The sequence below is a fragment of the Gymnodraco acuticeps genome, unplaced genomic scaffold, assembly GCF_902827175.1.
Source record: "Gymnodraco acuticeps unplaced genomic scaffold, fGymAcu1.1, whole genome shotgun sequence".
Taxonomy (NCBI): Eukaryota; Metazoa; Chordata; class Actinopteri; order Perciformes; family Bathydraconidae; genus Gymnodraco; species Gymnodraco acuticeps.
Window position 1 is genome coordinate 2,108,688 of NW_022989810.1, and position 16,624 is coordinate 2,125,311.

The 16,624-nt window shown below is 39.8% G+C and overlaps 1 protein-coding gene across 1 annotated transcript in view; it reads left to right on the forward strand.

The window, feature by feature from the left end:
• si:dkey-122a22.2 overlaps nt 1-16,545 on the forward strand; it is a 29,568-nt gene extending 13,023 nt beyond the window's left edge. Inside the window, exons 8-11 of the mRNA XM_034228891.1 lie at nt 11,517-11,655; nt 14,135-14,217; nt 14,331-14,427; nt 14,516-16,545. Of these exons, the coding sequence (XP_034084782.1) occupies nt 11,517-11,655; nt 14,135-14,217; nt 14,331-14,427; nt 14,516-14,683 (487 nt within the window). The 3' untranslated portion in view covers nt 14,684-16,545. The remainder of the gene's footprint in view (nt 1-11,516; nt 11,656-14,134; nt 14,218-14,330; nt 14,428-14,515) is intronic.
• The last annotated feature ends 79 nt before the right edge of the window (nt 16,546-16,624 follow it).

Genomic DNA, 16,624 nt, shown 5'->3' on the forward strand with positions numbered 1-16,624 from the left:
TGCGGTTGACCAATCACAACAGTGCCAGCCAGCTAACCAATCAGAGCAGTCTGGGCTCTGGTTTCAGACAGAGGGTGAAAAGAGGTGCTGCAGCACAGGCAGTTTGAGACAAATGAAGAGCTTTTTGGACATTAAAGCATGGAGACGTGTCACAGTAGAGACACATAGTACAAATATGAACCTGCAAATGAGCATGGTAGGGCCCCTTTATGGAGCCACATGCTTTGGATTAATATTTTTATGCATTTGATAGTTGATTTTCTATCAATGTAAACAAAGAGTCTAAAGAAACATGCTTCCGTTCATGTATTATCAACTAGAAACACTAACTGGGAGTTCATTAGTTCGACATTCAACAGCAGGATGGAAATATCAACTTAATTCACGTAATCTCATTTTGGGCATAACAACGTGATTTGGTGCATCCGCATTTCCTTCCACCAATATTAGCTCCCATTTTATATAAGCATGAGTCGAGCCAGATAAGAAATGGATCCCTTTTTAAAATGGCCTAATTTGTACGTGACTCAAAGTGGAGCAGCGGCATTTATCAGGGGGTATGTGTCCAATTATCCTCCGATTAATAGGCATTCATTTCACTGCGTACATGAGAGTGCAGCCACAATCCAATTATTCTGTGGAGAGGCAATGGAGAAATTAAATGAGCCATAGACTTACATTTACTTTACTAAAACATAATTGTATCATCTGTGTCTCATTTCCATGGTGGAGTAAATAGAAACCTTAATCGCACATACAGTGTTAAGAATAGAGATTCAGCACCAAACTACACATCCTAGCATTTTTCAACTTGCTTTCCTCCCTTATGTTCCCTCTTTTTTTGTTCAGCATGGTTGCATTTAGGTGCGTATTTCTATCTCTGAGATACAGGTTATTAGCTGTTGGAGGTCTTACAGTATTTGGCATTTGAGATAAAGTATGTCAGAAGGGAGCAGGGCTGCACCTGAGCAGGAATTACGGGGAGACCGTATCAGCTTTGCACTGGTGCCCGAGGATTTACACATCAAAGCCCCGCTCATAATTAGTTCTGTTATACATCTTACAAAACAAATCACCACCATCTCCTGAGAGTAGTATTTCTGCGTGATTGTGCTCGGCGCGTGTGCACTGAGAGGTCAGCGCTCTTATTGGGGATTTCCCTCTGCAGACGTCGCAGCATGTGTTTTATTTCCTTCTGGGCACAGATATCTGAGATTAGGAAAAGCCCCTCTTCTGGACAAATTGCATTCTGGGTGATAGCCATTGGTTGGAGTTACTCGGTGCTGCTAGTCTTGTAAGTGTTGCATTGCACAACTCCTTATGTAAAGAATCCTTGCTTTTTAAAGGGTATATTGTCCTATTACGCTTTTTGTGGTTTTCCCTTTCCTGTAGTTGTATAGGTTTGTGTGCATGTAAATGGTCTGCAAAGGCTGAAATCCCAAAGTTCCCTCCAGACGGAGTTTCTCTCCCACACACCTGCCTGAAACGCCTCCATTCTAGTCTTATGCTTACTTTAGTAACACTCACGCTCCTATTGGCTAGCGCTCCAACACATCGTACGCAATAGGGGCGGGACATCTCTAAGCAGTTGACCAAGAAGAAAAATAAAGAGCTTTTTCAACATTAAGCATGTGAACAAGTAGGCACACATATTAATATGAATCTGAAAATGAGCATAATATGTCCTCTTTTAAACCTTTTTGTTGTTGAAATTGTTATTGTCTACTGGGGTATTAAAGTTGACCTTAGCAGGAGCTTATGTCCCATTTGCTGATGAGAGAGGAAGCTCTGTTTCTAAGGGTTCTCTGTGGTCAGCTCACCGTGCTTATGTTGCTTCTAATCAATCTGGAGGTACATATGATAACTTTGTGCCTGTTTGTACTTCAAGATATCTGCTTTATTACACTTTGAAAACCTTTTCAGCCTTGCGGCTTGCAGAGCCACAGTTAAAAAAAACAAACATCTTATTGCGTCTGTAATCACTTTGAGTCTCTTCACGGTGCTTTTGTGTCCCTTTGTAGACACTCGGTGTCTCTTTATGGTCTGTTTGTAACCGTTTTGAGTTTCTTTGTTTCTCTAATGGGTCGTTTTGCATCTTATTGTAGATATTGTGTGTCTCTTTATGGTTATATTCTTACTTGCTTCAGTCAATTTGGGGTCAATTTGTTCCTCTTTCTAACATTAAACAGGACCCATTACCTGATGGGCCAATGAATGTGTCCATGTTTACACATTTCTGGATTTTCTTTTCACATTGAAACAAGGCTCTGTGGACTCCCGATGACCATCACTGGTGAGACATTCCAGCTGGAATTAGATGCAATCAAAAGGTGATAAACACAAGTAAAAGAATGGAAATGATTTCATCTTTAGTATAAAAGGAGGAACGCAGCTGTGTCTCCTGTCTTTCTGCAGCCGTGTGTTAGTATGGAGTATAACACTAATTAACCCCTTGGGGAATATATTTGCTCAGAGATCAGAAACAGTGGGGAGCTCTCTCTCTCGTCTAATGGGAAGGTCCTTTCCAATTGAATGAATGCTGATTGATTGGCAAACTCTGTTTTGCAGTCCTGTTACTGTGTTTAGAGCAACGCAGTCCTCACAGGGGCACCACTTGAAAGTCTCCTCATCCCTCCGCTCTACATCTTACTTCTTCTAAGTGTGATTTTACTTTAGTTATACTTGAATAATTAGAATTTCATACTCATACACAAACCAATCAATACGCTCAGCCAACCCAGTCTCACAATAGTCACAAAATGTAATCTTTTGATTCGTTTACCCGGACACAAATTTCCCCTTATTTTTCGTGTCACAGAGAACGATTTTAAAAACAATGTATTTCAATTAGAAGTAGGTGGGTCTTGGGAGATCGCAAGCTGTGTGGTTTATCAACTTTTGTCTTACTCAATATCAAGCCACAACTATTCATGTGTTTACTTCTTTATTTCAATTGAATTATGTTGGTATTTTTGCCGTCAGTGCAGATGAGAGTCGAGGCTCGGAATTCTTATTCAAATAGTTTTTTTTCCCACTAATTTGTTATTCCTTTTTAACCTTTTTTTTATCTGTATCCTTCTGTACTTTACAAGGCCTTTTTAGACTGCCATTTCTGTCTGTAGGCTACTCTGCGATAATTGAAGAGTTTTCATGTCACTCAGCAAGGCCACACGGTCGTGATCAGATAAGCAATATATCTACTGTACGTATTGTTTTAAACACACTCCAGACCCCCACAGCTGGCTGTAAATAGACTTGTTCTGGAGCCTGCTCAGTGACAGCCAGCGTCTGACTGCCGCTGATGCATCTGCTCTGATTTATACACAGACAGGGTTTAGTATCAGGGGCAAGGAGAGAGTTTCTGTCTCTCACTGCACACAGATGGATCTACAGACCCACAAGACTCTCCTCTCTTCTCTTTACATTCTCTTCCTTTCCTCTCCATTGTTCCTAACTCCTGTCCTACACTCTTCTATCTTCCTTATTCCTTTTCTCCTCCTCCCTTGTCTCCAGCTTTCTCCTTCACTCCTCCTAAACCTAAAAAGACTCTGCTCTCCTCTACTTGCCTCCTCTCTTCATTTCCTTTCCTCTTCTTTTCTCCCCTCAGCTGACTTCCTTTCACCTCCCTTTTCCTTTCTTCCTGAATTCCCCACCTTGTCCCTCCTCTCCAACTCTTTCCTCTGCGCTCTCTCCTCTCCTTTCTTCCTTTCTTCCTTTCTTCCTTTATCCTCCTTCCCCTTCTCTTAATAAATTATCCTCTTCTCTTCTCACCTTTCCTCTCCTCTCCTCCTCTCTCATTTCCTTTCCTCTCCTCTCCTCATTTCCACATCCACTTATTTTTCTTCCCTCCTCTGTCTTCCTTTATCCTCCCGTCATCAAGTGTCCTCTTCTCGTACCTCCTATCCTCCCCTTTCCTCAAATCTTCTCTCTCCCATCCTTTCCTTCTTTCATTTCACCCCCTCTCCTCTTCTTGTCACATACCTAAGACATTTCATAACTCATGCTCTCTCTCGCTCTCTCTCTCTCTCTCTCTCTCTCTCTCTCTCTCTCTCTCTCTCTCTCTCTCTCTCTCTCTCTCTCTCTCTCTCTCTCTCTCTCTCTCTCTCTCTATCTATCTCCCTCTTTTCTCCCTTCATTGGTAAACAGCCAGAGCCCATTCGCTTTCTCCATGAGCTGCGTTCAATAACCCACTGGAGCACGGCCCCGCTCTAAGCCCTTCCAGGAATCCTCGGCTGAGATTGGCAGCAATCACTGGGCAGCGGGACGATGGGTGGAGGGAGGGAGGATGGAGGGAAAGAAGTAGAGATGGAGAAATAGAAATGAAGGAAAAAAGTTACATTACATTTAGCTGACGTTTTTTTTAATCCAAAGCAACGTTGCTTTATTACCAAGTAGGTGTACACATACAAGGAATTAGCTTTGGCATACATGGTGCATACAAAGACACAGAAAGACAAATATTTAGCAAAATTGTACTTTTGTAAAAGCTATTTAAAAAAAAAAAACGATTTGAAAACTATTCTAAAACATTTAAAATAAAGACAATATGTACACAAAATATAATTATGTGAGAAACTGAGTACAGTCAAATATAATACAATATGACAAATACTATATTTAAAGTAGAGAGCTTAAAAAGAGGTTGTGTGGAGCACAAGATATGTATTTACTTGTATTTAAAATAACGTTTCTATACCAAACTATATACGATATATATATATATATATATACACAGTAAACACTATAGGTTCCCCACAGAAGGCTCCAGCAGTGTGTGATTAATTATGCTTCAGTGTGCTTCTGTAATGGCTTCCAGTGCGTGGGCCTCCCCCCTCAGTCCTCTCCTGACTCAGCTGTCCCCCCCCCCACCCTCTTCCAGAGACTCCCAGATGAGGCAGGAATGCCAATTAATTGTAATTCGAACCACTGTAAGCGTAACTATTGCTGTTATGCTCCACTAATGAATCAAGGCTGCTGCGCTCCCTGTGTGTTTACCCCAGTGTAACCTATCCCATTGGTGCAGCAGGGAGGCTGAGAGCAGGGGATTCTGGGAAGAGCCCCACGCCAGCTGTAGTGCGAGAGTGACACCTTGTGCTCATGCTAGGTTTTACATCTAAGAGCTGGGGGTTTATATTTCAGTTGCTGGGGTTTGGGCAGTTTTCTATCACCCGAAGTTGCAATTATACAGTATGACTAAGTTAAGTCAAATAGCTCATGCATTTCCACATCTTAGATATATTAGAATCATTAGATGAGGTGTTCTGCAATCCCAATGGTGAATGATTTAATGGGAACAAAGTGGCAATTAAGACTGATTATCAGGTTAGCTATATAGCCACGGAAATATAATGTGCAATAATTAGAATGAGGACATGTTATGCTCCTTTTCAGGTTCATATTCATAGCTTTTGCCTCTACTGTGTCATGTCTCCACGCTTCAATGTTCAAAAAGCTCTGTATTTTTCTCATACTAACCCTAACCCACCTCTTTTCACCCTCTGTCTGAAACCAGAGCCCAGTCTGCTCTGATTGGTTAGCTGGCCGGCTCTGTTGTTATTGGTAAACTGCTTAGATATGTCCCGCCCCTCAGTTTATCACATGTGTTGGAGTGCTAGCCAATAGAAGCACAAGTGTTACATAGTTATGTCACTCTGACAAAAGTAAACAAAGGAGTCCATTGGTGGCGTTTCACGCAGGGGAGGAGTGTGTGGGAAAGAAACATAACATGTTATATTAACTTACATTATTACTTTACGTTATATTACACTGGGATTTTAGCCTTTTGTAGACCATTTACATGCACAATAATATAACACACTGCAGGAAAGGGAAAACCAAAAGAACACAATAGGGCCTCTTTAAGACAGATGATGTCATATATGAAAATTGAATGCACAATATTTAAGGTTGTTTAAAAAGCTGTATCAACTGTCCTTAAGCATCGACAGTATAAAAGCAGAACTAGCATATTGTATATAGTAAACAGAATGAACCAGAATGCTTGAACTGTATCAAGAGAGCGCAGTGTATGCTTTTGCTTCCCCTACACTGAAAGAGATTATGTTCTGCCCCTTGAAGGCATAACGTATGATACAAATTTAATAATCCCTTTGAGGAAACTGGAGGGAGTAGAAAAAGAGTCAAAAAAGCAAACCTAAAAATAAAAACGGTCTGTAAAGTAGTTATAATATACAAACAAGTGCAAGTGACACATGGTTTAAAGAGTGATGCATTGTTCACTTCCTTGTTCAGTCTGCTGCTAATTGTTTACTGTCCAATTAGCGTCTATGAACATCTTGTTTTAAACATAGCCAGGTTTCCAGATGGCATTTGGCCTTCTGCCTTGGAAAGTTCTCCTACACACAATCATAGCTCTCTTAAACATGATTGGTAATGCATATGAAGTAAGTGCTTGTACTGTACAGTATGGTACCTATGGTGTTGTGCATGCTACTGCACAACACAGGAGCATGATCCTTCATGCAGTAACTGTGGTATGAGTTATACTGTAGGTTTATGGCTCATGTTAATTGGTTGTCGATTTCATGAAGTCCAGATGGAAATGCTCCTCTGTTGCAATACTGATGTTCAAAAGTAATCACATGTAAATGTTAAGAAGAACAACAAATGAAGAATCTATAGAAGTCAAACTCTTGTCATAGTTGTCTGCCAATAATGACACTGCAAACAGCAGGTCTCTACATTTCTATGTTGGAAAAGGCCCAATAGAGTCATAACCTCATATCCAGACTAGCATCTGTTCTGCTAGCTCCTTCAAAGCCATCTCTCATTGAGCAATAATGCCATTTATGCCTGAAGAAATATAGCCTGGTCCTGTTGTTTCTAAAACAAATCAGCTCCACTAAAGTGCTTGCTGTAAACCTTGAAACCTTTGTGACTAAACCACAGGGAAACAATCATTGCTTCGCTAGTTAGAAGATTGTCATTTCAAGAGTAGGAACCGTTGGATAATCAAACTTAATACAACGTTAAAACAGGAGCTGTTGCAACAGGCAGTCAATAATACTTCCACATTCAAACATTGCAATTATCAGTAGACCATAGTCTCATTTGACAATGGAAAGTGATTCAACATACAACATCATTATTACTTCAATAGCATATATATTAAACAGGCAACTACTTTAACTAAATGAATGATGCGAGCCACACAACATGCTGATGAGTGGCTCTGTTTCAAGGCTTTGTTGTTACTAGCATAGTTACAAGTTACTTCTTAAGAATTGATAGTTCCTGTTTCACTGAAGACATAACACATGCAAGGCTGAGAACTATTTCCTGTGTAGTCCTTTATGTAAATCTATAATGCAGATTACTAGGAAACTAATACACTAGCACCAAACTGACACAATAATTACCATGTATAATATAATCACTCAAAGTACTCCAAGCATGCTCTCCATACACTGACTGTGCCTAAGGGTACTGTTGTAGGTAATTCAGCTACAATAAGGATTTTGGCGATGATAGAATTCTTCCAAATATGTCCAAATTGTCCTTCCTGTAAGACCGTTAGAGACCTCATCATGCACCCCGGATGAGGGCACGTCCACATGCCCTCTAATAGTGTCTAAGTCTTTGCTGTTTTAAAAAAAAAGTTCCTTCAGCGTAATAGTTAGTTGAGCCTCATGTAATAGTCCGTGTTTAAATGTTCTCTGTTCATTGTAATAGTTGGCAGTAGCTCGTGTAATAGTTGGTGTTTTGTGTGTGAGCAGGCTCTCAGGTAACAGAGGCCCTGCATATGAAATTAGATGGTAATGAGGAGGAGGAGGAGGAGGGGGGGAGCCTTATCACTACAGGGCCAAATTCCGACAGTGAATTGCGCAGTTGTAACAAAAGTAACAGAGCGTCCATTCAGCCTGCACTAATCCAGATGGGAAAGTCAAACAGCAGAAAGTCCACGGCACAAACTCATTTCATCACTTTATTAATTTAGATATTGCCTCCTCGCTCCTGTGGGGAGAAAAAAAAAAGAGCCCCTCTGAAATGACCAACATCGGTGAGGCGTTTTGCTCTACATGGTTCCCCCACTTCGTCTCCTCCCGTTATCTGTTTAATTCATCCCGCCAATCTTGGCTGTCTTTACCCACTAAATTTCCCTTTGACACGCATGCCTTGCTTCGCATAATCCTCACTCCGGGGCAGAATTAAAAATGGGAAAAAGAGGAGGGAATAGGACAGGTGGCTGGAGAATCCTTGAAATAATGTTCAATGCCAGACCCAGGGATGATTTGACCAGATTCGAAACCAGGGGGCTGATAGGGAAAGAGGTTTTTCTTTTCTTCTACCTTTTTTATTTTTGGAATCAAGGGGTAGGAAAAGAGGTGACAGGTGGAAAATGTGCAGAGACTGAGAAGTCCCTTAAGAGCCGGGTCGTAGAGTCAGGACTAAATTGTGGTACCAGAATGACTTCGGGGGGGAAAGTGTGGCAGGGAAGATGAAAATGTCAAAATGTCATTCTCCAGAGGTCTGATTTGAAAAGTTTTCTCTGTCTGCTGAAGACTGAAAATGAGAACAGCCAAGTTATTTCTTTCCCTCGTTCTGCATCTATTTATTCTTGACATGTGGGGACTGAATGTGTTATCTTCTCACTTCTGTGTGTAGCAGTGGAACAAGCATTGTGTGTATCAGATTATCTGACCATTCACCGCTGACATGCTTTGTCGGAGCAGACTCTGATACTTAGATTTGCAGTTCATTAGGTCACATGTTACATCATTAACAGGTTCAATGGTTTATTTTTTCCAACTGAAATAAACATTTTTATGATGTTTGATATGAGGAAAATAATGAAGGTGAAGAAGCGCTGAAGTCTGCCTGTTGTTGAATCAAGTACTGGCTTGTGCTGTGACATGAGATTTTAGATTAATTTCACAGATCTTAGTCCCAGTTCATTAATATCAATTTACATACATACACACATGGACATATCTTCACCCTGGAAACATTCCACACAATTCCACATTCCTCCCCCTTAAAATAGGAAGCTTTAAGCTCTGTCAAGACCTCCGATACTGCAATAGCTGACACTTTAAATATACAATTATTAATTTTCTTAATTACTTCCCCTTTTTTTAAACAAGTATTGCTTTTTCACCCACCCCCCTAAATACACAATCATACACATAGACTTGCTTGCCATATCTAACAGATTCCTCCTTAAACACTGGGTATTGAGCACTAATTTATGTGACAGTTACTGCAGGAAGCTATTATTAGACATATAATGCTTACTATTTCATGCTTTTTTTAAATGCAATGTTCTCTTTGTACATCTTATTATTCTAATACTTTTTTCGTGGTTTCTTTTTGCCTTTATTTAATATCAGACAGTGTAGAAATTGGGGAGAGGAAGAAGACTTATATGACACGCAACAAAGGTTCCAAACCCAATTTGAAATTATAGGGCATGCACTGTAAGCTTACTAAGCTAACAAGGCAAATAAAGTCAACATTTCAAAAAGTCTGGAATTCTGGAGTCTTTGTATTTTCCCCCTTTTTAGGAGACTCTCCGGTAGCCTATATTGTTGAGGCGCATAACCACATTTCCTGCCTGTATATACACTGCCACGATCAAATATACGCCAACAATAAAATCAATCTCCAAATGAAATGAAACTACATGAACGAATTTACCAGATTTTACAACGATCCGTTCAACAGCTGTCAACCTCACTGTGATCATTAGTTTGGATCCCGCAATAATTGGTAAAATAATTAACAAAATAATTGCATTGCTGTAGCATATTGATATTTTATCATCAGTCATTTCTCAGGTATAACAATTGTTCTAACAATTGTTAGAAAAATATCACTCGTCACCAGCTTGAGTTTCAAAACAGGATACATGTATTTATTATCCTTGCAAGAATGAAAGTAGTCATCACATACAGAGCATCAACTAGTTCCTGAACAGTGTCCTTCACATGCTGATATCCAAGAGAGGGAGTCACACAGTCACAAGATGGAGGAATAGAAAGCAGTATTCAATGTTTACTTCAGATTAGCTCCACGTCAGAAATGAGCATGCTTGTCATATGTCTATCTCCATACAGGCTGAATCATCATGTTAATCACATAGCTATCATGTGCCTACAACAGTCCTGATGCTCTTCTAGGTAATCAGACATCCTGTCATGTTCACAGCTACAGTTGGGATACCTTTGTTATCATGTGTACTCTGATATTGGAAGAATACATGGAGTATTTCCCCAACAACAATATACTTAGTTTATAATATGATATATTGTAGAGTGATAGTCCACAGGGGCACAGAGCTGTGTGTGGGCCAGATCAGCAGGAAGAAGAGGACACTGTTCCCGGGGGGGGGCTGATCTGCAGTGTGTTGGCTGCGTTCAGGGGCAGGCTGCGCGGTGCGGCCATGGCGGCAGCCGGCGCACGCCACTATTGATTGGGCTCCACAGGCTGAGACCAGCCAATTCAGAGCACCAGTGAGCCGAGACCGATTGGGCCTCCTGAGTTACAAAATCCCACAGCTCTTCTTCTCTCATCTGCCAAAAAAAAGAATATTTCTCATTCGCCAGGCAAATGTTTTCGAGAGAAACTTTGAGGTTCTCGGTTGGAAAAGGCTGGAGGAATTGTCTTTGAAAGTTTGCTTGAGTCACTGTTGCTGTGATCACAAAATCACACTTGTTGTTGGAGGGACATTTTACACTTTATGTGGCTGAGAATCAAAAATCTTACATTTGGAGATTCAAGTACAAAGAGTATTGGCAAACCTACAGTCTGAAAGAGAATTACAATAACTACTTTTTCTAACAATAATGAATTAATACCAAATATAACGAACTAATGTTACATACTAAGCACCAACATTTACATTTATGATCTTGTATTGGTCTGAGAAAGAAATGAAGAAAAGGACACAATTAAACATTTGAAATCAATGGAAAAGTAGAAAGATCAAAATGCCCTTTATTTCAATACAAACACTTTATTGTTGATAAAAAAAGCTCACATACCTTTTTATTGAAGTAACCTCCTGTGTGGAACCCTTACAACTTGGTATTGGGATGGATTCTGGTTGGCAGTTGGATCATAGGATCAGTTTTCCTACTGTCCTCAAACGGCTCTGAAATATGGTTGTGGTGCAGATCCTGCAATTCATTCGAGCCATAGAAATAAAGTTATATTTCCTAATGACGAATGCCCTTTTCTCTGGTGTTCATGGTTTCATTTAAAAACTGCAATTATAAGTATATTTTCTATTAACAATTGATTAAATGATTTGTGAAATTTAGAGATTGCAGTAGTCAGTGAAATAGCTCTGAATAACTCATCTATAGTAACTCCATGTCTACTAGATTTTTAAACAAGCTTAATCACGTTGGCTAAAGCGCTATACATAGTTTTTCTGTTGCCTCAAGTGGCCCAAAACCCATGAATAAAGCCTTAAAAATCATTATGTTCAAACTGTTACACTTGAGTTTTTCTCCTGCTAAAGTTTTGTATTGTGAATGTGTGCGTTTGTTCAGGTGGGGTAAGCTGGTGCCCTCTCTCCAGGTCCGGCAGTTCTCAGCAGCTACAGGGCTGAGCCGCCTGCTGATTATTCTGGGGGTGATGGAACCGGCGGTTACCGGAGAGAACGTCTCAGAGGAGGTCATCCAGCGCCAGGTCAGGCTAATGCACACACACACACACACACACACACACACACACACACACACACACACACACACACACACACACACACACACACACACACACACACACACACACACACACACACACACACACACACGGGGACACTCAAAGGATGTTTATAAACTTTGAAGACAATACTTTGGTTTCGTCCCTCTGCTCAGACACTTTACTAAGAATATGAAGGCAAATATTTTTATTTTTCCTTCTAGATGAAGGCTAAATGGACTCCTAGAATCTTTCCGATCCCACCACAGGATGGTGCTAGTGTTAGAACAATCCAGTGTCCTCCTCAGCAGAGATCCGGGTGCATGATGATTGCAGAGGCATTTGTCTCCGTGAATCAGGCATGATATGACGCCACACGTCATTTTCAAATAAATGAAAATTGATCCCGGTCCCTCTAGCTGACATGACGCGGCTGCAGTGGCTCTGTATTTTCTGAAGCCTGGTGTAATGTAAACTCTGTTCTTGACATTTCACACAGCCTGTGAGGAAGAGTATTTTAATACAAACTACATGCATGTTTTTATTCCACACTCAGATCTGCTGTAAAGCTGTTTTAAAGACACAGTGTTGACGTCTGCCTGTCAGGAAGACCTGTAGTCGTTTTTGACTTGCTATGGAAAATATCTCAGGCAGAAAGGAGTAGTAATAGATTCTGGTGATGAACAACAACCAATATCTTTGGTAACATGGAATAATGCTCTGTGGGGAGTGGAACGTTATTACAGCAGGGGTAAACATACATGATGCACATAGATAAGAAGAGATTATTGCAGGACATCTCATTTAGTAGCTTTTTATTGCATTTAACCATACTGTCCTACTTCAAATCCTTTTTTTTTATTGTTTGGAGAACTTGTGACACCTCTAACATCTGTTCAGCATTTTCTTGTAGCTGCAGCTCTGTACGATGCTCAGGAAGAATGCGAGCACACGTTAAGACGCCTTGTTCTCCGCTTCCCGCCACCCACCATTTTGATGGCAGTAGTGATGAGGGACCCATTTCAGCTTTTCAAGTATTATAGTTGTTGCCAGGGAGATAAGGATGCCATTGTGTGCAAATCCTCCAAGGACAGAGGAAGGTTTAGTAGACAGGCTAGTGAAGGTTATAAGACACTCACAAGCCAGACTCAATAGAGCATGCAGTCCATTTCTCAAGGGCGTGTTCTGTAACCACTGCCTAACTGATCTGGAGAGGAATTGTTTGCTTCCGTGTTAACAGCACCAAGATACAGTATATCCGGTCTCATCACATGCAGGTAGAGATAGATGCAGGTAAAGGGGATTTTCGCTGAATTGGGCATTTCCTGGGGTCTACAATGTTGTATCAGTATTCTGTCTGGAGCAAGACACAGACTGCAGTGTTGTTTAGGCTTTCATGTCTTTTCAAAACACATCTTGGGACATGCAAATTACGTTTCAACTAAAAAGTAACGGCATCTTTTTGCATAGATTCAGTCAGTGTATGGTCATACTGAAAGTGCAGCTCTAACGCACCCCGGCGGAGCCTTCTACCAAAGGCTCCAGTAGAGATTCCTCTACTTACAGAACTAGTGTTACAATGCATAACCTGCATCTATTGGACTCTATGGTAGAGGGCTCCACCTGTGCTTATAGAAGGGTTACAATATGAGACCTTTTGTTTTTTTATATACATGATATGTTAGGGCTGTTCTGAATGAGGTAAAGCTGTTCGTATTCATGTATCATTTTGTAGACATATCTCACGACTTGCATATTTCACCGGATTCACTTTTTTGCATCTCAACTTGAAACAATGTGAAGTCTGTCAATGAATGCTTAGTCTTGGAATTGTGAAGAATTATGCAGACTTTTTTTACTATTACTATTGATTTAGCTTCATACGACATATTTTCTCAACACTGCTGCACAATGTTCTAACTTCTTACTTTGTTATATATACTAAAAAAGGTACTGTGTTTTATAAACTGCTTATGTACTGTATATGTAGACACAAACTATACAGCTTTCTCAGAATACAAAGACACAACTGTTTAAATGGCATCTTTGTCTGGTTTTTGATTTCTTTTAAGGGAACCTTGGGTAGAAAGTGATCAAATGTGACCCCAAAATAAATGTTATATGTAAAAAAATGAAATGGTACTCGGAGAGCGCAGACCTCCACCAATTTCATATTCTTTCTTGTAGTGTTAAAGAGAGGGATACATATTTATTTCACTTCCTGAAATATTTGCCTGATATCCCAGACTTTTTGATATAACCGAATGATGTAGTATAAAGTTTGTCATAGTGCTGTTTTTGTTAAACGTATGAGAGCATGAAATGGTTAATTTGTGTATGTGTTATAATGTGACACACATTGGAACTTTATATATGTATTACATAGCTTTTTAGTTTTCTCTCTCTCAAAGAAATAATAAAAAAGTGTTTTGACTAGTTTATTTTCTTTCTCTCTGTCTTATAGAAATACCTAATGAGCAACCCTGCCCACCAGAGCAGTGCTGTGGATGAGCATTACTTTTTAAATGAAAGTGCAGCTCAAGTCAGGTACACTAACAGTCTTTGTCATTACTTTCCGAACAGCTTTACAATTTGCATATTTAATGTGGAAGTGAAAACGAACCATGAAATTGAAATGTTTTGTTTGTTGTTTTCAAAAGGGACATCACCAAGTTTAAGCCCCTCTCCAGCAGGACAGCAGTGAGTGTGATCACTGGGGATTCTTTTGACCAGGAAATACCAGAACATCTGAACCAGGTGAGAGAACAACTCCAGGATGCATTAGTAACTCTTCTACTGGACAATACTGTAGTAAAATCCATAATAAATCTTTTTCCTGCACCAGATGGTAGCCAGGCTTCAAAAGAAGTTTCTGGAGGAGTCTTACCCATCAGCCAATCACATTCACATAAAAGGAGCAGACCGGCGAATGATCTACAAGAAGCCATCTGCCATCAGCCAGCACCTGAGGAAGCTAGTCCACCAACGACAAGCCAAACAGCAGAGCGAGTGACCCGTGGCCAACATGTAACAATCCCCCCCGACACACACAGGGTAGTAGTCTAGCTGCCAGCTCATAGTCCTATTGTGAACCCGGTTGTGTTGAGTACACCAACGTTTTATGATAGAAATGTATAGTATTGGTCCCCAGCACATAGAAACTGCCAGATGCTAACTTGCATATGTTGGGCAATTTGCACAATAAGCATAAGTTGCATGGACAATAGTTTAAAAATGGCTTGGAAAATGTTGGAGTGGTTTTGGGGGTTATGAGGATGCCGAGTCCATTTCTGACTTTTTCAGGATCAAAAATGGCCAATATTTGTACTCTCTGTGGGCGGATTTCTATACATTTTCGGTCGATTTGGAGGATTCAGGGGACTATGGATCCTTTGAATTGGACAGATTGCCTATTTATTCCAAAAATAATTGTCCACAGTAGATTTAATAATTTTCACCTTGTGCTGTCTATCTCCAATGATTGCAACACTACTCATGGTAGTCAGACTTAGCCAACCAAGAGTACAAATATTGCCACTTTCTGGTTAAAACTGCAATTTTTTATCGTGCAAATGTCAGAAATGGATTCAGAAACCTCAATAACCCTAAAAACCACTCCAAAATTGTCAAAACCTGCCTAGACTATTTACTATTCTATACGTATGTTATAATGCCATTCATTTTAATTAACGCTTCTAATGCTAATTATTAACATTGCCCAACCAATGAAAGTTAGCATCCGGCAGTTTTTTTATGTACCCATAGTATACATTTCTATCATAAAACTTTGAGGTACTCAACCTTTCCGGGTTCACTATGCAGGCAACTAGAGTATAACCATTGAATATGTTTTAAATATTCAATCAAATATTTTTTCCTTCAGCAATCTGTAGAGACTGTGTACTTGTTAGGTTCATCAAGAGGTCCACGTATCTTTTTGTGCAGCTCTGCTTCATTAGAATTGAGAATAACTGGAGGGTTTTTCAGCGTGATGAAATATTTGCTGTCTTAGATTCAGAAAATCTTATCCTTCAAGTTGTTATTTCAGCCTCTTTACCCGATTGGCCTGAGACAAAAATTAATACATTACCCCTTATCAATGTAAAGGCCACACACGTCAATGCTCACCCTGATACTTTTTTATCTATTTCATTCGGCCTTAATATTCTGCCTTGTTATGGCCTTAGGCGAAGATGAATTGAGTTCCTCTCTCTCTGTGTCATTTGTTACTTATTGAGTTACATCACAACCACATATGGACCTCTGTCTTTGGACTTGATTACTTTTTTTTAATTTTCGAGCAGATGAGTCTGGCCTGCAAAGATAATTTGAGATTTTTTTGTAAATCGGTCGTTTATTTTGCATCTAATGTTAGGTGTGCTGGACTTATTTTTGTGAACTGTTTCATTGGGTAAACATTAATATAATGCATTTGTTCCACTCATGGTACATCATTCATACAACACTTTTTACACCATGATGGAAAGGAGCAGGGAGGAAAAACTTTGATTTTACCTGCACCTTATTCAAGATGAGCTTGTTTGTCGTCACAGCTGGCAGTTACTTAAACTTTGAGAGTAACAGAAAAAAACAAGCAGTCATCACAAAAATCTACCAGAAGCAAAACACATTACGTAACATCTTCATACTGTCTGATTATTATTTTGTATGCATTTTCTTAAATCTAAAGATGTCTGCACAGACACATATTTTAAGGTAGTTAGTGCAAACGGATGCCTAAAATGAAATGTTCTTCGATGTAGCATGTCCTCAGAATTTTTAGACAAACAATCTTTGGAAATGTTGTGATTTTTTATTTTTCTTTGTACACAACTAATAGACTCTGAAATGCTATTAAATCCTTAAGTTTTCACAGCCCTGAGTAAATAACAGTGTGTTCCTGTGGATGTACATTATGAATAATTCTCACTGACATTTTGTAAAATAAATGAAG